This window comes from Montipora foliosa, chromosome 10, assembly GCF_036669935.1.
Source record: "Montipora foliosa isolate CH-2021 chromosome 10, ASM3666993v2, whole genome shotgun sequence".
In the NCBI taxonomy this organism is placed as follows: Eukaryota; Metazoa; Cnidaria; class Anthozoa; order Scleractinia; family Acroporidae; genus Montipora; species Montipora foliosa.
Genome location: NC_090878.1, coordinates 10,605,214 through 10,625,310, shown reverse-complemented (window position 1 = coordinate 10,625,310; position 20,097 = coordinate 10,605,214). Strand labels below are relative to the sequence as shown.

The window sequence follows — 20,097 nt, the reverse complement described above, 5'->3', positions numbered from 1 at the left end:
AGAAAATTAACTGTGAAGTTTGACGAATTAAATGCTCTCTGCTCTTGAGTTACAAAAGGAATTGTGACACCCGAAAATAGCCCGTAAAGTTTCGGGACCGAAAAGCTATTTGTGAAGCTGCCAACGGCTTGGTTTGGAAAGCTAAACTTTTACCATGTTTTCAAGGAAACAAAAAGAAAAATGACTGTGAAGTTTGACGACTTATATCCTCCCCGTTTATGATACAAAAGAAATTGTAACACCCGAAAATGACCCGTAAAGTTTCGGGACTTTCGAGAAACGCGCCCCAGGGGCCCGTTTCTCGAACGTCCCGAAAACGTTTCGGGTCCGAGAAGCGATTTACGAAACTGCCATTCGCTTGTTTCGGGACTTTCGAGAAACGGGCCACAAGACCCCCCTGTGACCATTGTCAACGGAGCAGGCGTCATCTGGCGTGCGAGTTGGCGACAAGCTTAAGCGATAGCATTTCGTTCAGCCGCCATGTTGAGTATTTACCCGGTAAAGACTGGATCTGAGAGTTTGTAACGTCATCGGATTAGAGATCAAACTTTTGCGTATTCAAAACTTGGCATCGTGGAGAGCGGACCAAAGAGGTGCGGATTCGAATGCCGGATTCGCCAGATGCGTGTGGACGGAAGGTGAATCCGCAAAGTAAAAGTTGGGGATTAAAAAATAGTCGAATACGTATGGACGAGGCCTCATTCAACTCCCCAATCAATTATCTGGTAAAATCGTGATAGTGCAAGTTTTAATCGAGTGTCGTAAAACCCAATCCAAAGTAATTACTTTGGCCAATCAAAAAGGACGGAGACAATCCAGTAAACCAATCAAAACTAGGTAATTACACTTGGGCGACACAAAGCGCTGGAAAATGTTCACTTCTGATTGGTTGAAAAAGTGGCGCGAGAACTTTGAACCAATCACTGAGGGAAGTAATGTAAGACCAAAGCAATTTGCTAATTACTTTCGACAATCAATTGAAAACCGCTCTACTTGGCAAGGAATAAAACGGATAAGCACAGTGACTTCTACCACAGGCTGAGTAAATGTCGTCCTACTCTGTATGTAATTCACCTTATCCTAATCTTACACCATTTTAATCAAGCCCTTAACCCACTACCCTCCGTTTCCAGCTTCATTTTTATGCTTACTCACCAACCCTACCCAGCTAACTCCTTAACCGTTCGGAACTTCCTAACAATTTCAATCATTTTCCGTCGTTCTCAGTTTAACACGAAAAAGTGAACTGTTAAAGGGCTAACGGCGAACACCTGTAGCAACTTTTCTTGAAATTAGTGTCAAGGTATCATTGCGTAGAAGAGACGAGCTCCCATTACACCTTCACACGTCACTGGACCTCGAAATAGTACATTAAGAAGTCAGTGAGATTTAGCACTGTTAAAATTTTGGAAACTTTATTACTTTAACTAACTTGAGCTTTCAAATGTATGATCAAATGTATGATTGATCACTACAACATGTCCTCGTGAAAACCGGGAAAGATGAAGTTTTTCGTTCTTCTTTCATCTGGCCCCTCCTGCTATCGTTTTCAACCATTCGCCAGTTGAAGCTTTTCAAGCCGCGACCTCACCTTGCTTTGTACCAGACGTTGCGAAATGAGTCAAATGATGTATCGTACCTCGGAATTTTTGTTAGCTACAATTTTGCGAAAAAACAAAGCAAACAAAACAATGACCTTTTTGTACAATCCTTGCTATGACATTGACCGAATGCAAAAATGGACGCCAACAAATTATTCTTTTGTCTTTGCGTTAATTAGCCTAACTAGCCTCGTTTTAAGGCCCAAATTCTTTCAATTTTACGCGTGTGAACGAGGCTAGTTAGGCTAATTAACACAAAGACAAAAGAGTAATTTGTTGGCGGCCATTTTTGCATTCGGTCAATAACTCCTCGGATGGAATGACACTTCAAGGACTCACTCTGGACCGTCTCGTCAGAAAAATTGGGTCATCGAAATATACCTAATCAAAGGTTAAGCCTCATTTACACTATCAAGTTTTCCTTGACAATGGACCCACCATTTGTCAAGGAAAACTTGCCGACTGTACACACTACCAAGTTCTCCTTGAAACGTTTTTCCTTGACAAGTTTTCCTTGGTAATGAAAATGGAAAATATGACAAATTTTCCTTGACAAGTGCACTTGACAAGTAATTTACAATAGCAAATATCGTCCTTGACAAGTTTTTCCTTGACAAGTAGCAAGCCAGTCTTTGAACAAGGACATATTTTTCCATTTACACTGCCAAGGAAACCTTGTCAAGGAAAAACTTGTCAAGGAAAACTTGCTAGTCTAAATGAGGCATTATTGTACAACCTTATATATTATGATATTAGCTGACAGCTACACGCTGTTTCATAATTATTTTGGCTGCGAATTATGTGCTTTTCCCCGGGAGCAATGGAATTAACAAGGGCTTTTTCACGACTTGATTGCATAATATCAAAAGACTTGCACAATCCTCAATTAACGCACTTCCTGTCTGTATTACCTGTTGACAAATAAGAATTGTAAACTTGGCTGCTGAGATAGATATTTATTTTTTCAGGTTTTGCTCAGATGCCGGTTTCAGACCGTCGTCGCAAGAGTAGAATTTCTTTGAAGGACAAGCGCGGTAAGATATGACAGGAATTTAACTTAGAAATGATAGATAACAGTTTCTATTTTTCGTTACTCAATATGGCTCAAGCGGATTACAATCGCATCAGAAGTTTAGATTTTTCGGAAAAACACTAAGCCACTATGGTCTAAACTGATCCCTGTTATGGTTGTATCACAGCGGCTGCAGATACTGTAGCTGGTTGTACTGTGATGAGTGACTGCCCACAGAGGAGCCCGTGGGAAAAGAGACCTGACACTGAAATCAACTCGCATTTACAAATTTATTTCACAATAAGTTTTAGAAAAAACAATAAACAGGTCAAGCTAGGTCAGGGAACGACCTCAGGACACCTGGTCAATATTGTCTTCTTAAGAGACATCGTTTAAAGAATGAGGCATACAGTCAAAGCGTTCTAAAGTTTAGCCCAAATTAGATAATATCAGAAATTTTTGCTATGATCCCGTTAACTTGAAGGCGCCAGACCGATGGCCTTGTTCGTTAGTTGTAGAAGAACCGTCAACTAAGATGTGGCCAATTTATAGCTACTGTAGGTTCAAATAACAGATCAAACTTTGGTGGTCGCTCGGGAATGGTTGTTGCTCAGTGCCCCGCCTGAATTAGCTTTTAAATGGACTCCCTACCTTTGAATTATTTTATTGCTGTTAAAATGCTCCGAATCAAATTGAGCCGGCTTCTTTTAGTCTGTAAGGTAATCCAGATATCATACTTTCTCTTGTTCTAGTCGGTACTATTAATTAAAAAAAGCCGAGCACTATCATACGTATGGGTTGTCTCCTGACGTGATTGAGGACAGAATCTTTTAAGAGAAGGAAACCCGGTATGCTACGACTGAAACTGTTGTTTTTCTTGAGTACAATTCTATTATATGGTGAGTTAACTCAACTGTTTTATTTTTAACACGATTACAGTGTTTTGCTATGTTTTCCCTAATACCAGAACCCAACGCAATTGTATCGTGAGAAGTGTTTCCCCTTGGGAGAGGGGAAGGTGTCTGTGTGAGGGGGGTAGGGATTGAGGGGAGAAGACGGTACAAATTTGAAAAAGATGGCGGAACTCAGTCTGTTAACGATGAAAAAATATATGTAATGAATCATATATGGAACTGCGAATATGAAATCAAGTTAAGTTATGATCCTCGCAGTTATGAACGCAATTTTAACAATTGCGTAGAGAAGCCTGAAAAATCCAAGACTTCAAGGGGCTTGAACCCGTGACCTCGCGATACTCTGTTGCTACGAAAATATGTTCTTTCGTTATTCTTACAGCTGACAGCTGTATTCTAAGTTAGCTAATGATGCCATGTAGGAATGGTCTAGTGCAATTGTGAAGATGGTGCCGAGAAGCTGGCGAGGAATTCGCTTTGAAGCAAGAGGCCCCACAAAAAAAAAAAACGCCCCTTCTGTAAAGCTATCCAGTCACAGACTCTTCCTCTTATTTTCAAGGCGATACATCATGAAGACTGCCCGCATTGCAACTTCCAAAATATTATATCTTTCGCTTCTATATGGAGATGTGATAGTATACAGGAAAGATAAGCATGTCTCAACCTTTTTAACGGGTAGCTAGGATTTTTTTTATCCTTGAATCAACTAGACGTCTAGATCTCTTGGACGGATTAATTCTTCTCCTGTTTTTCAACAGATTTTGCACCTCTTCAAGGAGAACCTTTCTCAGGTAATATAAAACCCCTCTTCTTCAAGCTTTTGTAGGTTTTTTGGCTTTCCTATTTCTTGAGGGCTTTTTAGACCACCTGCATAGACGTCAGAAGTTCTAGTTGACAGATCAAGTTTTTTTAATCTTACATCATTTTGTTCTGCGACGTCACAAAATGTGTTTTCTAGACGACGGAAGGTTCGGAACCTTTGAAACCAAATTGTGCGACACAACAGCTTACAATTGTATTCTCTCTTCTAAGGACTGGTTTACACCGTAGTTAATAGAAAGGACTGGTCTGGAAGCTCGGCAAACATCAAAGGTGCAAACTCCAAAGATGCCAAGATTTAGGTTGGAAAGTCCACGACCGTGCACAATCTTTTGTTTTGCGCTCATAAACTATGCATGAATTTCGTAACCAACACGTTTCTATTGGTTAGTTCCTCGGTACGGAGTAAACAACTATTGTGTTTTGTGCACGGTCAAGGCCAAAAAAGAGAACAAAAACCTACAACAAAGAAAGTTGTCTGGTTTCATAACCATTCCCGTCTATTAACTATGTTTACACGTATGACGCAAACATATGCAGCACAAAGCAACATATTCAGATGCAGTAGCGTTTTGATAATTGGCACCTTTCCTTAGAGCAAAAGACAATACAATATTGAATTTATATTGCGCAATTATCAATACTAGCAATTTTCAATTGCGTTTTACAATATTGATTACATTGTATAAATATGCAATAACTAATAGTATGTGATATTGTTGATCAATTATCTTTGAAAAATGCGTGGTTACCCCAGATTTCTTTTTGGATTTCATTAACATTTGTTCAGATCCGCTTTTCCCGCATATTCATAAACCGCACAAAAATGCGCCACCTATTTCATATTGTTAAGAGTGAGTTAGATAAGAGTGTTGATCTCTCACTTTGCGGTTTTCGCCAGCACAGTCACAAATGAGTCTAGTTTTAGAATACCCGTTCCCACGAAGATAAGTTGTCATGTCCCTGAAAAAACATGGCAGAAGCAGTCACGCGTGACATGGCTTCTTCTGATTGGTTAAAATTGGTGGCCCTTTGTTTGTTTCGCGCGCAAAGTGTATCTAAAAATAAATCCATTTGCGACTGTGCTGGCGAAGACCGCAAAGTGATAGATGGACACTCTTATCTAATTCACTCTTGATATTGTTCATGATGATGACGACATTGACGGTGATGATAATGATGATGATGATGTTTGGTCAGTGTGGAAATCTCAAAGGATAATAAGAAAAATAATAATGAGCTTTTTCATTGTAAATTTCTTTCCGCGATGTTAGACAGGTAATAAGATTTCTTTCGTTTTCTCCATCTCAAAACATTTGTACAGTTCGAGGCCTGAAATATTATTTTCCTCTATTCGTAGTGTTTCCCCAAGATTGTGGCATTAGAAAGATAAGAACCTCCACTGGCCGACGCTCGAAAAGAATTGTGGGAGGTACCCAGAGTTCCCAAGGAAACTGGCCATGGCAAGCGGCGCTGTTTTATAAAGGAAGTCACTACTGCGGCGGCGCGGTGATATCAAACACTTGGATACTAACATCAGCGCATTGTTTTAGTGAGTATCACTGTCTTTATTTCCATACTCTTAAAAGATGATTTTCAGCAAGAGTGAATTAGATAACAGTGTTGTTCTATCACTTTGTGGTCTTGCCCCAACACAGTCACAAATACATTGATTTTTAGATACAATTTGCGTGCGTTACAAACAAAGGGCCGCCAATTTTGACCAATCATAAGAAGCCATGTCACGCGTGACTGCTTTTGGCTTCTTGTTTTTTCAGGGATATGACAACTGATTTTCGCGGGAACGGGTATTCTAAAAATAGATTCATTTGTGACTGTGCTGAGAGCCCACCCATGCCATAACAACACTCTTTTCTAATTCACTCTTGTTTCCATGAATACAAATTGCGAAATGGAAATTTTCCAAGATAACCGTTCACAGTTTGGGGTATCAAATCCGGAGTCAGATCCGAACTAGATTGTTTGCGAACATTTGCAAAAAAGTGCTCTTTATTCGGCGTTTCGTTTTCCTTATGTAGAAATCATTGCAATTCCAGCAGTTTGCTCTGTACACCACTTTTGAGTTAGGGCTTTAAAATGTTCTGTTTTTATGTCATTTTTAGTGCGCATCTTAACATGACTATGATCAGATGCGCATTCTTAAGTTGTTCTTATTAAAGACCTTAAGCAAGGACGACGACGACGGCTACGAGAACGTTGTCTAAAAATATTATTTCCCGTTACTGTAATAATTTTGTGGTTACTCCAAGTCTCTCGGCATTCAAAGTGTGAGTTCACATTCCCAGAATAAAATTGATGAGAACGGTGTGGATATTTAGAGAAAAAATTGAAAAGTGGTCGTCAGGTGCTCGTGTCCTCTACATGACCTCAAATTTGATCATTTCGAGTCGGTGTCAAAACCATAACTGCAAAGAAATGTATCAAAGTGTAATTGTGCATTGTTCTCAACGACAATTGAAGCAGAGAAAAGAGACCCTGGGGCGTGCAATACTATCGTTTTTGCTTATTAAACCTATTTTTTTGTGGCGTCCTCAAACCTGACTTCCGGATAGAGAGTTTTCCAACGTTTAGGGGCTTCAGACAAAGGCAGAGGTATGACCTTGTGAAGTCGCAATGGGGTTGCTGGCTCGATCGCTTTCAATGAAAGAAAAATGTCCCACGCGATGACGGAGAATGACTGAGATCTCTGTTAGTAAGATTATTGAAGTGCGTTCGACAGTCACTTTGGAAGCAAAGGAGAAGAGTACTAAAAACAATCTTATAGGAACAAACAATCATGAGGTGCGCGATTGCCATTTGCGCATACGACGTATCAATGCACGTATGACGTAATTCAAGATGGCGCTGACGAATGAAAAACGAAAATTTGCTGAAGCTTACCCTATGCACAGGATCCCCAAGATTAGAAATTGCGTTCTCCTAATGTCGAATGGTTCATTCAGTTCGGCTTTCCAAGTTACAAATTTGCTCTTCATCAGAAATAAATTAAGTAAATGAAATAAAAACATTGTTTTTGTTTCGAGGGGAAAACTGGAGTACCCAGAGAAAAACCTCTCGGTGCAGAGTAGAGAAAAAACAAACGCGACTCACGTGTAACGCCAAGTCTGGAAATGGAACTCGGGCCAGCATTGGTGGGAGGCCAGTGATTTGACCAATATGACAGCCCTGCTCTCTTTTCTCTTTGTGCTTATTTCTAGATCCCTATACCTCCAATAATCCAGCAGATTGGACAGCAGTTCTAGGAGATCACCGTTTGAGCGAAAGAGATGATCGATTTGAGCAAAGACGGAAGATTGTGAATATCACCGTACACGAGAATTACAAATCCATGTTTTTTGAAAAGATCTACGATACACCGCCCATGAATGACGTCGGTAGGTGTTAGAGGTATCGACACGATTTCCCCCTCCCCGAAATTTTATCCCAGTTATATTCAGCCCCTTACCTTTAGCTAATAAGGCCTATAGCACTGAGTTCAATCGATATCTGTACGTTGAATTTAGTGATTATTTCGAAAGCCCTCATTTCAGGCACAGGAGTTGAGGAGGTTCCCTGGGCTATGCAGGCTATGGGCTCTTGACATCCCCAGAAACGGTTTAAAATGGCCAGCCTGTTTATTTACACAACTACAAAACGACTTAACAATTTTCAAGTGTATCAACGCACTACACTTCTACTTCTGATTGTTACTTGATTCATACTTTATATCATATTTGTTGTAAACTAAATATGATAGGTTTGTATTGTAAAGCGCGCGAGAGCATCTTTCTATGATTCGCGCGCCATAGAATAATTTTATTATTATTATTATTATTATACTTATTACTTGAGCATTGAAGCTTAAAGAAGTTTACTAGGGACAAGCAACCGCTCTGCCCGTGTGGCGTCTCTCTCTGTCGTCGTCTGCAAACCAAGCCATATAGACCTTATTCCAAAATGGCCGCTGATTTATGCGGATACAATTTGGCCCTTGTTGCCTCGTTCAAGATAAAATATTCTTTTGAATTTTAAGCTTAAGAACGAGGCATCAAGGGCTTATTTGAATAAAAACAAAAGAATATTTAAATGGCGGCCATTTTGGAATAAGGTGCATAATTGGATGAATGTTTCGGTCCATGTTTTTTTGGTGGGGGGGGGGGGGGGAGGGAAGGGAAGGGGAGAGAGAGGTGGGGATGAGGAATGGGGCGCGTATTGTCTTTCCAAAAAGCTCTTTTTCTCAGTGTTAGTGGACAAACCCACCTCTAGTTGATGTACGACGTAGCCTCCTGCGCAAACATTATTGTGACTCGTCACGCAATCGTTCCTTCTGAAAGATTGCGTGACGGGTCACAAGAATGTCTGCGCAGGAGCCGGCTATATACGACGCAGTTCCATTCTTTTTCGGGCATGGGTCCATTATTTCTGTTGCACATTTACTTGTGTCCATTCTTTTCCAAAGCTTTCAGGAGAACCGTTGTGATACCCGCATCACGACCTTCTGATGTTAGTGATTAGTATATGCAATCGAATTGCGTCCGAGGGCATCAAGGATTATTTACACAAGTAATTTCAAAGCTTAGTAACAAAATAGCCAGTTTTTGCGACGAGGGCAATTTAAATATCTTTGAAAATACAAGGTCCTTCATTCACGTGCGATTACTTCTTTAGCACACAAAGAGCAAAATGGTTTTCACCTGACGTACTGCATCTATGTTGGTGCACAGAGCCATAGAGAAAAGAAGTCTTAGGAATTGGACTCTATTATAATGCAAAACATAAGCCATATTTCACTCTTGCTTTGTGCATCAACATGGCTGTCTCATCAGGTGATTGAAGATCATCTATAACGCTTCGTTACCTAGCAATTGTTAACCAATCAGGATCAAGTAATCATGCTTTCACTTACTGGAACCAACGGTACCCTTGTGTTCAAGAAAAAACGCCCTACGATTCAGTCAATCGGCATTCGGTAATTTGTCTTCTGATATTTTTAGTAATAATTATAGTAACTGCTTATGCATAACTGAGTGGTTCAGCGCACTTCTCTAGGGAACGCAAGCTCTGAGCATGTAAAGTTAACACCGCCCATGTCTAAAAGAACTTCACGGGACTCTATAATAGAAGCGGATGCGAGAAACATTGATCTAGTTCTCTTTTGCATTTCAGCTATTCTTAAGCTCGACAAACCACTTGTTTTCACCAATCACGTGCAGCCACTGTGTTTGCCTCGCACTGATGATGTTTTCGCGCGAAATGAAGAATGTCATGTAGCGGGTTGGGGTCACACTGAGTGGAATGGGCGTCAAGCAGATGTCTTGCGCGAGATTAAAGTTCGAATTGTGTCACGTGAAGTGTGTAACCTGGAAAAGTCTTACAATGGGACCATTCATGACACCGCCTTGTGTGCGGGATTTCCCAAAGGGGGCATCGACGCATGTGAATATGACAGTGGTGGTCCGCTGGTTTGTGTGAAGTGCGGGCGTCATTACGCGGCTGGTTTGGTTTCCTGGGGTGACGAATGCGGTGCTCCCTACAAATATGGCGTTTATTCGAATCTCACAGTGCTAGAGCCTTGGATTACAGACAGAATCAACAGATTTGAACGGGAAAACGGCAATATTAATTGCTCGAGAGGATAAAAGTCGAGAAGAATTGTTTTATAAAGTGATTTCCTGTTGCAGTGCTGAAGATTATTTTTTTTTATTGACTTATTGAAAGGCTAGTAGTAATGTTCCGCATATTGATAGTACCTCAAAAAGAAGCTATATTTTAAGTTAAGTAGGCTCTACAGTTAAAACCATCCAGTGTACATTTTTATATCAGTGGATTTCCCTTTAGATTTGTTTAAGACATGGATTTCACGTTGCCTTGAACTCGTAGATCACACAAGACATGGTTTGAGGTAGGTGTTGTCCTCTGATTTCTTTACCAAAGTTTGACTTGTGAACAGACGCAAGGGAAGTACTTTTGCTGTATATAAGATGATTTATAATCAAGAATGAAACATATACATTTTTACATTTATTTGCGCTAGACTTTGATTGCTGAGTAAAGTCAAACCGCTACAGACCGTCAGAGAAAGAGGCCGACCCCTCACTTACCTAGCTAGATACATTCTTAATTGACCACTCCCCATAGGGGCTTCTCAGGGCCAATAAAACACAATCAACGAAACGACAGAACAGGGCCTAGTTGTTCAAAAACCGATTAACGCTAATCCTAGATTAAAAAGTAACCAAGGAGTTTATTTCTCTACTCCCAAGTGTTGTTCAACGCTGATACTCGGCAAAAGTTTACATTAGAGGAAGTCCATCTCAGTTGAAAAATAAGAATAAGCAGAAGAAACTCTTACCCACAAGTTGAATACATGAAAGAAAAGTTAACGTTAATCCTGGATTAAGTTAATCGGCTTTCGAACAACCGGACCCAGAATAACAACTTTGTTTGAGATTCCCAACTGGCCGGAGACGAACCAGTTGGCTATTTACAAGTGCAGCCGAAAAGTTGAACCAGGGACTACCAGGATCAGTTTTAAGGAGTGGTCAGAATGGGTCTTAAAAGAAAACAAGATTCCGCTTTACAACAAGGGGAAATTTATGACCGTATTTAAAGATTTTGACGACAACCTGCTCACATGCACAACAGTAAACAGTTTATTGTCTGTCTCTAGATCTACTTCCAATTCATTCATACCAAATCCATTTATAAGATACCGTTCGATTCATCCATATTGTCCAACGCAAACAAGATAGCGATTGATTAAGTTATATTTTGAAGCGGCGTTTGCGCGCGCACATGGAATAAAACGCACGTGCTTCTCGTGCATCAAGCAAAAACATTGCCTACGCACGAGCGTTCTGCACCTGCGTTTCAAATCGTCGCCATTTTTTGTCTTGCCTGGCTCACGACGTAAACGCGAGTAATTAAATAAATGAAAGGTTTTGTGGAGAATTTGAGCATACGGTGATGAATTTTCTATTCTCTTTTACGCCGCGCGCACTAGTTTAATTTCTGCACAGACGTTCTTCAGGGAGACCAAATGACATTCGTCCAACAATGTCACATGTTTTCTATTGTTCTCTCCTATTTTGGATGAGTAAAGTGCTAAGGCTGACAATATGGAGAAGGATATTTCTTACTTATGTATAAGCTGCAATTTGTCGTGTTGAAAAAGGTAGGCGTTTTTATTTCCGTAAATATTTCCTTAAAATGTTGCGCATGAGCAAACTTGATTATAAACTAGGAGTAATCATTAATTACGAAGTGCGTTCGTGGAGACGAAATTTGGGTTCTGGAATATGCGATGGAGTACGTATATGATATCTCCTTCCTGGTAAACATCATAATTCGAACGTGAGCATAATGCCTTATTTACATATCGACATATACCTACGAATCAAGAAATTTGCAAGCGAGCCAGTATCCAGGGTCCGGCTTCGGAGGAACACATTTATTTCAAATCTTAGCTTAGCAAGAATAGAATTTAATTTACACCTTTGTCTCAAAAGTCCATTTTTACAGTTATGTGCTTAGTTACCTGGCCTATGAATGAAGGTGAGGCTGGAGTCGACTCTGTTTTGATAGAAACCTCTCTGCTTTTCTTATGTACATTCTTACTAATTAGGATGACAACAAGAGCATTAACATAAGAAAAGGAGGGAGGTCTGTATCACAACAAGGTCAACACCAGCCTCACTTTCATTTAAAGGCCAGGTAACTAAGCACGCAACTGCAAAGAGGTCTATTGCTCCCGATAGTGTAGGGTCCATGTTTGACTAAAGGGCAAAGACCCGATTTCTGCGTCTTGTACTCCAATGCCTTAGCTAAGGTATGATTGTCGCGGGACGTTTATAAAGCAGCAATATCCCAATGGCCTATTTTCACGATAGCGTCATTTGACTACAACTACCAGAATTCAGTTTGTTTTTCTTTTCTTATTCAAATTTTGTATTCCAAGCGGGGTAAAAATAACAATAGCTCTAATTAGCATGAGACAAGCAAAACCTGTAGGATTCTGGTACTTGTAGTCAAATGACGTCATCATGCAAATGTCTTGCAAACTATTTTGTCTTATTTAGTACCGATTTTAGCTTTGTTTTAGTTTCCTTTAAATATTGCTGTTGCCTTGGTACCCGACCACACGACGGTAGGTGCGTTGGTCACAAGGCGAGCCTTCTAATGGACTCTAAACAAAAGATACTCGGCTCCTATCACAGTGCTATCATGTGAAACGATTTGTCCCTGAGGCCGCGCACCGGTGGCTCAGTTGGTTGAGCACCGGGCTGTCACGCGGGAGGTCGTGAGTTCAACTCCGGCCGGCCGGACCAACACTCAGGGTCTTCAAATAACTGGGGAGAAAGTGCTGCCTTTGTAATTACATCTGCAAATGGTTAGACTCTCTAGTCTTCTCGGATAAGGACGATAAGGCGGAGGTGCCGTTTCATAACCCTTCAATGTTCATAATTCTGTGGGACGTAAAAGAACCCACACACTTGTCGCAAAGAATAGGGGATGTAGTTCCCGGTGTTGTGGTCTGTCTTCTGTGGTGTATCATGGTTGGGAGGGTAAATGCTCGGAGATATTAGCTACACGAAGCTACTCTAAAATCCGAGGGTAAAGAAAGATATATGATATGATATTATGATATGAGGCAGCGTTGTCGAGTGATCGAAACGTTAGAGTTTTTGCGGGTATCAAGTAAATTTTGTAAAATTTGGCAAGTATCCTTTTGGTTGCGTGTGAGAAGAACGATAAGCCGGGAAGAAAGCCTCTTCCTTATTTACAATTATGACTGAAAAAATCGCGAACACTTTCGATTCTTTATTTCAAATGGTTAGACTCTCTAGTCTTCTCGGATAAGGACGATAAGCCGGAGGTGCCGTCTCATAACCCTTCAATGTTCATAATTCTGTGGGACGTAAAAGAACCCACACACTTGTCGCAAAGAGTAGGGCATGTAGTTCCCGGTGTTGTGGTCTGTCTTCTGTGGTGTATCATGGTTGGGAGGGTAAATGCTGGGAGATATTAGCTACACCAAGCTACTCTAAAATCCGAGGGTAAAGAAAGATATATGATATGATATTATGATATGAGGCAGCGTTGTCGAGTGATCGAAACGTTAGATTTTTTGCCGGTATCAAGTAAATTTTCTAAAATTTGGCAAGTATCCATTTGGTTGCGTGTGAGAAGAACGATAAGCCGGGAAGAAAGCCTCTTTCTTATTTACAATTATGACTGAAAAAATCGCGAACACTTTCGATTCTTTATTTCAAAAAGAGAAAATGAAACCGAAAATAACGCCGTACACTTTCAATCCTATAGCATAAAAATCAAACTTTCCTGGAAGAGGGGGGAAGAGTGGGAGGGTAATCTACAGACCCCTACCCCCTCCCTGCGGCATTCTTGGCCCCTTCCACTTGGGTTTCCGCTAACACTAATTGGAGTACTTTCCCAATGGCATTCGCGACCCCACAAGCTTTAAGTTTCAGATTCCACCAATAGACTCCATGAATAGGCTTTTCACCAAAAACCCACATCTGATCTGAACCTGTTCCAATTTCCTCTCAGTCTGTCGTTTTATTTGCCAGTGCAGAGCTCGGAAACGGGGTCAGTCGACCACCCGTGTCGACTACTATGTGCTTCCCTGTTTCAGATCACTTTTCTGCTTCCAAGATCTCGAAATTTCGGGTGGGCGAATTGCGTGCCATAATCCCCTGGATATCTTCAGAAGGAAGGAAGAACTTTGCAAAAATGTTTTTTATGTTGTGGTCTTAAGAAATGGTAACAATAGAAACTAGAATAGTAGTACCTTAGTTTCACAACTACCAATTTTTCGGGTACGAAATGTTTTTGTTTAACTCTCATCAGATGGCTTTTAGTTTATTCAGCCGACGGTGTTTTTCTGTGATTATCTGTACGATCTACACGTACTATCACTTTACAACTTGTCGTATCGAATACTGCCTAAATAATTATGTCAGTCACGCCCGTTTAGCAGTTTCTGCTATTAGCACTGAAGATGGATGAAGTTCAATCGAAACATGTACTAAATGTCTTGCTTGCATTAAAGCCGGAAAATCGTGTTTCTTCCACAACATAATTCCTTGTCTGCTCATCTGCTGACTTTCAATCCGGAAATGTTTGGAAACATGACCCAGATCTTTAATCCTAAAAACAGAACTGATAATGAGCTTTACAACCAACCGATTTATGCCCATCTTCGAAGCTCTGTTACAGTTTAAATATAACAGGTCCAGTTTTCTACACTGTGACAGTCATTTAGATAAAAAGTTACAGTACTTATTAATTAAGCTATTGCATCGCACAAGCCTCAGATAATATCAATATTAGTGAGATGGTATTTACAATGTAAACTGCTATTTGCACGCGTTCACATATATGCCATCCATCAATCAAAAGTATTTAAAAAAGTCAAATAGACTACTTACTGCACGACTGATAAAACAATGCGAAAATGTATATTCGCGATGTTTTATCACGTTGATTTTCTCTGATCCAACGCTATGCAAGACTTCGAAAGACTTATCGTCCACGGTTTTTGCAAAGGTTTTAAAACCTCAACTTTAATGGAAGTTAAGCAATTAACTAAACTTCTGACCGATCGGTCGATCCACGTTCAGTTCCAGACTCGGCATCGTCTTCATATGAGTTGAGTTTACTGGTGCTCTACTCTTTTCGAGAAGCTTTTCTTTCGTAAGAAGGAAGGGGGGATTATTATTTTCCCACAAAAAGCAACCTTTGATTAATTTGATATGCTGCTGACCCAATAATTAGCGGTCATTTGTTGTTTATATAAGCAGAGTTTATTTGATTTTGGCTATAAGCTTACGAGCTCCCTCTTTCTTCAAGACTTGGAATTTCGTGCTAAGAGCGAGCCATAGCTTATATTATGCGGCTTTAAACGCAATTTCTAAAGCGCCTTAAAGAAGTTTATATTACTTAATCTACCTATAAGTTCAAAGGTCTAAGTTTGATTTAATCTTCATAATTAATGATCAAGATTGAGATTTGCACTTTAGTTCAATTTTCGCCGTCCAGTACATGCTGTGAAATACAAATCAAATTTGACAGTTTGGACTGATGTATCCTGCAAAAAACAACTCAGCTAAGGAATCTAAAAGATGACAATTTAGTGTTTGGAAAAGTGTCAAATTCTGAGAAAGTCTCAAGCCATCTCGATTGACATTAATGACGTACTCCGAATTAAGGTCTGGCATAGGCACCAATTAAAATTAAGAATGTTCGGGGGATGATTTTATGTTCTTTTTCTTTCGATTTTCTCTCGTTTGGTTTCAGTCATAGGGGATTTTTTCAAGCAATATTATTAATTAAAGCTACTCTTGAATCATCCTCAATTTCCATATGGAGACTGATAAGCTGTCAAGTGTCTTCTAACGTGTGCGGACATGATTGTATGGCGGAAATTTCAATAAACATCTACTTTCATAAAAGAAATGGAATTCTCCAGCTGAAATTTTAATGAAACAAGACAGTTTGAAAAAATACGAGAGGTTAACTCATTGGAATGTTCAATTGGCCTTTTTTGGAATTAAAATATCCATAGAATTCAATTAGCAGATAAGAAAACAAGTGCAGAGTTGATCCAAAATTCCCAAAGAAGAAAAAATGTAGAGCCTAATTACTCTGTCTTTCTATTAAAAATAGAGTTTATAAACAAAAATGAGGTGTTTAAAACCCGAAATTTGTTCTGGCCTTCCCTACGCTAGCTACGCAGAACATTCTTAACCCAGACCCTCGTTGCATATATATTTTGGTCACTTGCTAAACTTGGGCTACCTGTGCCTTTATAAAGGCCATCAGCTCTGATAACAAAAACCCACGAAGGTTTGAAGTTTACTTTCACTGAAGTTTACAATGTTCAATTGATATAAGAGGAAAGAATAATCTAAAGCTAGTTGTGTGAAGTGTCCGCCAGATAACAAGAAGAAGAAAGAACTTTTATCATCAACCGATACTGAAAGAGGTCAAACGTTATTGCACGAGCATATCATTTTGCAGATTATCCTGAAAAAAATCATAAAAAAACATTACTTCTTCCGAGTCCAAAGATTGTTAATAACAAGTCAAGGCACACCATGCATAAAACACGTGAGTTCACAGGAGCTCTCTGTAAAATCTGGATAGAGATTCCTTTATGACGTCGTCTCTTAAATGACCAACTACAAAGACACTTGTTTAAAAAAAGGTTTAATGAAAAACTATCATCAAGTCTTTGACGTGCATGTCGATTTCTGTCAGGGCTTTTCAAAAATCTGTTTGTCTCTTGGACTCAAAGCTGTTTGATCAAAGGTTATCAAGAACTATTTTTTTAGTTTCCGAGAATTTCATCAAGATGCAGATTTAATTTCTTTGTTGTTGACCCTTGCTCTACTATAAATACCCGAGGTATATTTGGAAAAGCCTTGTTGGACGCGTAGCCGGGTTCGCAGCAAGATGAAAGTTTTCGCTCTTCTCTTGTTTGCCGGAGTTTCGCTTGCAGCTTTTCGAGGTACGTCATTTCGTTGTTCCTAAATATTAACACATTCACTATTTCTTAATTAATTAAACATTAGAGGGACGAGCCCTTCGGAAAACTTGAGAATTAAAGTACATGGGTCCTTTGCGAAAGTAGTTCTCCAAAATGGTAGGACAATATAACAGACTGAGGAAGTACTTGAATGCGGAACAATATCTCTCTGTACACAAGAGGATTTTACTGAGGAAAACACCAGGGGCACCCAACGATAATCTTCGGTGAATTACGTGTTCGGGAGAGTAAAACTTTACTAAGAATTTCGGTTCTACGTTGGCAAACAGCTACAGATTTATTTACTAATACGTCACCTAAAAGGTTCGCCACCAGGGAAAAGTAGTCCCTTACGTTTGCGGAAGGGGTATTTTTGCAATTTTTGGCACTTACAAAGGTCACCTACCATTTTCGGGTGAGCAAATGGTTCAGTTGGAAGCTCTGAGAAGGTAACGATCAGCTAGCAATTTCTGAAATGAAGATATAATTCCCTAAAATTTTCGGACACTTCAATTTTCAGCTAAGATATCCGAACGGATCAAATTCTTCTAGGTGATAAAAAATCTCTTTAGACAGTCTTTATACATTACAAGGAGCCTAGAAACGTCTCCCAAAGGCTTTTGGCTTAATTTATTCGTTGGGTGCTCTTGCAACATGCAAAAGTGAGATGTAAGACTTCATGGGAGGCCGAAGAAAGTTCGCTCACGCAAAAAAGTAAGAATGAGTTTATTATAGGGTGGCGACAAGCATGGAAAAGTTGGCGTTAAGAACTGAAGGCAGCCACATCAAACAAGTTATGCAATCCTCCCAAAAATTCAGTCCAATGCCTTGATTGTGTTCACTGCGCCATGATAGGTTTATCTCGACAGATACACTACATAGTAATGCAACTAGTTAAGTGAAATAAGAGATCATAGATATCAACTAAAATTACAGTTAATGGGTATAATTTTCTCATTCTTCAACGGTGAAAACAACTTAGAGAGAGAAAATTGAGAGCTTGAATACTTCGTTTTTGCAACTTATAAAAATGTCGAGTTTTTCTACTCGACAACCTTTTGTAACGTTTCCTGAGTAAAAACCTCAGCTCGTATCTTAAATTGCATAGCTCTTAGCCCCGTTGCGTTTGTGTGCGGAAACGTTTAAAAAAGCAAGCTATATCACGCTTCACAGTTTTATTAACTTCCGGTGCTTTTCTTTGGTAGAAAACAAGAACTACCTCGCGCCTCCATCTGACAATAACTTAATGAATTAATCAATTTTTCACTGATCTGGGCCGTAGCCATGAACCTGAGCTTCAAAGAAATATTTTAGAATCGTTTAATCTTTACGTGGCTCACTTTTCTTTCTCAGCAGAAACTTCATAACATAAAAACAATCATGTCAGCTATATTCCCTTTTGATGATGATTTCTTTCCTAGGTGAAGAAGGGCTAAAAGTTTCAGCGGACCTGCACCTCAAAGGTAAAGAAAGACACGCCCTTTCTGCGTAACCATAGTCAAATTTGAGAACTTCGGTCATCATCAAAGGAGCTAAATTAATGCACAGCTAATTAACTGATTTATAGTTCGATAAACTCGAAATGAAGATTCATTGCATTATGTTATTATATCACCTTTATCATTAACTCCATCATTTGATCTAGCTGTTTCACTTAGTTCCCTTCTCATCGCACTGAGGCTTTGTACAATCTGATTGAAGACAACCGTGAATATGTATCTTGGAGCCTCTTGATCTATATGCTGATCTAGCCTTAATTTAATTCCAATTCATTTGAGGCTGTATAGTCTCCGTGAAACTGGTTTTCAATGTTGGAGTCGACATTAGCTTAAAAAGTTAAGAAGCTTACGGATTAAAAGGGAGGATCTAAAATTAAATACGATGAAGATGTTTGGCCTTTTTCTCGGGGGTTGAAGCAAGAATAATTGGGTGTTCATGCCATTATTCCTGCTGGAAAATTTTCGCTATTCCATTATTCAATTAAAAAAGAATTCATTGTTCTGTTAAAAAAATCTACTTATTCCGGTCGACAAATCGATTATTCCACAAGGAAGTCATTATTCCGTTAGTTTCGCTCCACAAGATTTCCGTTCCATTAGTCTTCTTCATCCTGCGACTTTCTCCCTTGACTGAAATAGAGAAAGGAAACTGCGAGTCTAACTCCATCTTATCACAAATCACACTTGACCTCGCTTCCTAATTCAACTGATTCCCACACAGTGAGACAAGTTCTATTTGCTAAATAAACTGCCTAAGAACAAATAAAGAAAGGAAATTCCTCAAAAGTATAAGGTATCTTGTTTTCGCGGTGTGGACTAAATTGTTTCACACCAATTCTGCCAATTCTGGAAAAAGATGAATATCAATGATTCGACCTGAGAAAATCGTATCTTTATCTTAGCAGAACGGTAGAATTGTGCAATTTTTCATTATCCTGAAGTAATAACGGGCCAAGGATATATAGGCGAAGTTCATACAACAAAGAAGCCTTTCTTTCTCATTTCGCAATTCTAGGAAAGCCAGTGAACTCGGGAATTTGTAACTCAAGCAGGGATAATTCGTAACACCCACTTGTCCTTTTGAGAGCAGCGTTGAAAAAATGAAAAGAATCACCTTTTACTAATACACTCTTTTTTTTATAACGGAATGTCTAAGTTTTTGGCAGAGGCTGTCGTGAACGTTCTTAATTTTTTTGCGATTTCTGCGCAGCTCAATGAAAACGTTCTTTAACAACATGTTCATAAACTGACGTTGCGTGGTATACTCAGTTCAACTACAAACTGAGTTCAGTATATCATCCAATAAGGAATTAAACCACGTTGTTAATGTTGCCAAAATGCTCCGAAGTATTTGAATTAATTGTCCTGTTAATTAGACCACAGGGTAACATTTCTTTCGAGGCCTTATGCGTCCCATGGCGCAAAAAGGACTGATGATGATGATGATGATGAAACATTTCTTTCACCTGTTATTTTTACTACTCACAAAAGAAGCAAGTGCAGTGAGCATTTCTGACTCTCAGCCTGGGTATGTTCTGAAAACTTCGATAAGAACTTAGCTTGACCTGATTCTTATAAAAAGGTTCTTATTAATTTAAGACAGAGCGTTTCAATTTCCTTCACCTTTCCAACCTTTCAACGCACTTGCAGTGGCATGTTATTTCTTCAGCGGTATGCCGGACACTTCAAAGTTGTTCATTTCCGC

At 39.5% G+C, this 20,097-nt stretch overlaps 2 protein-coding genes across 3 annotated transcripts in view; both read left to right on the top strand.

Moving 5' to 3' along the window:
• The first annotated feature begins 1,916 nt into the window (after positions 1-1,916).
• Positions 1,917-10,370, top strand: LOC137973468 (transmembrane protease serine 11D-like). 2 transcript variants are annotated; one of them, XM_068820295.1, is made up of 7 exons: positions 1,917-1,992; positions 2,570-2,635; positions 3,366-3,512; positions 4,286-4,318; positions 5,707-5,898; positions 7,565-7,741; positions 9,513-10,370. In XM_068820295.1, the coding sequence occupies exons 3-7, from the start codon at positions 3,464-3,466 to the stop codon at positions 9,983-9,985; spliced, it is 924 nt and encodes a 307-aa protein (XP_068676396.1). In that variant the 5' UTR covers positions 1,917-1,992; positions 2,570-2,635; positions 3,366-3,463; the 3' UTR covers positions 9,986-10,370. The 2 variants fall into 2 exon arrangements, with proteins under 2 accessions (XP_068676396.1, XP_068676394.1); XM_068820293.1 differs by lacking the exons at positions 1,917-1,992; positions 2,570-2,635; positions 3,366-3,512 and adding an exon at positions 3,992-4,202.
• Positions 10,371-16,431: 6,061 nt separating this feature from the next.
• The window catches only part of LOC137973003 (vitellogenin-like), a 78,765-nt gene continuing 75,099 nt past the window's right edge, over positions 16,432-20,097 (top strand). Inside the window, exons 1-2 of the mRNA XM_068819706.1 lie at positions 16,432-16,875; positions 18,315-18,356. Coding sequence (XP_068675807.1) covers positions 16,821-16,875; positions 18,315-18,356 — 97 coding nt within the window. The 5' untranslated portion in view covers positions 16,432-16,820. The remainder of the gene's footprint in view (positions 16,876-18,314; positions 18,357-20,097) is intronic.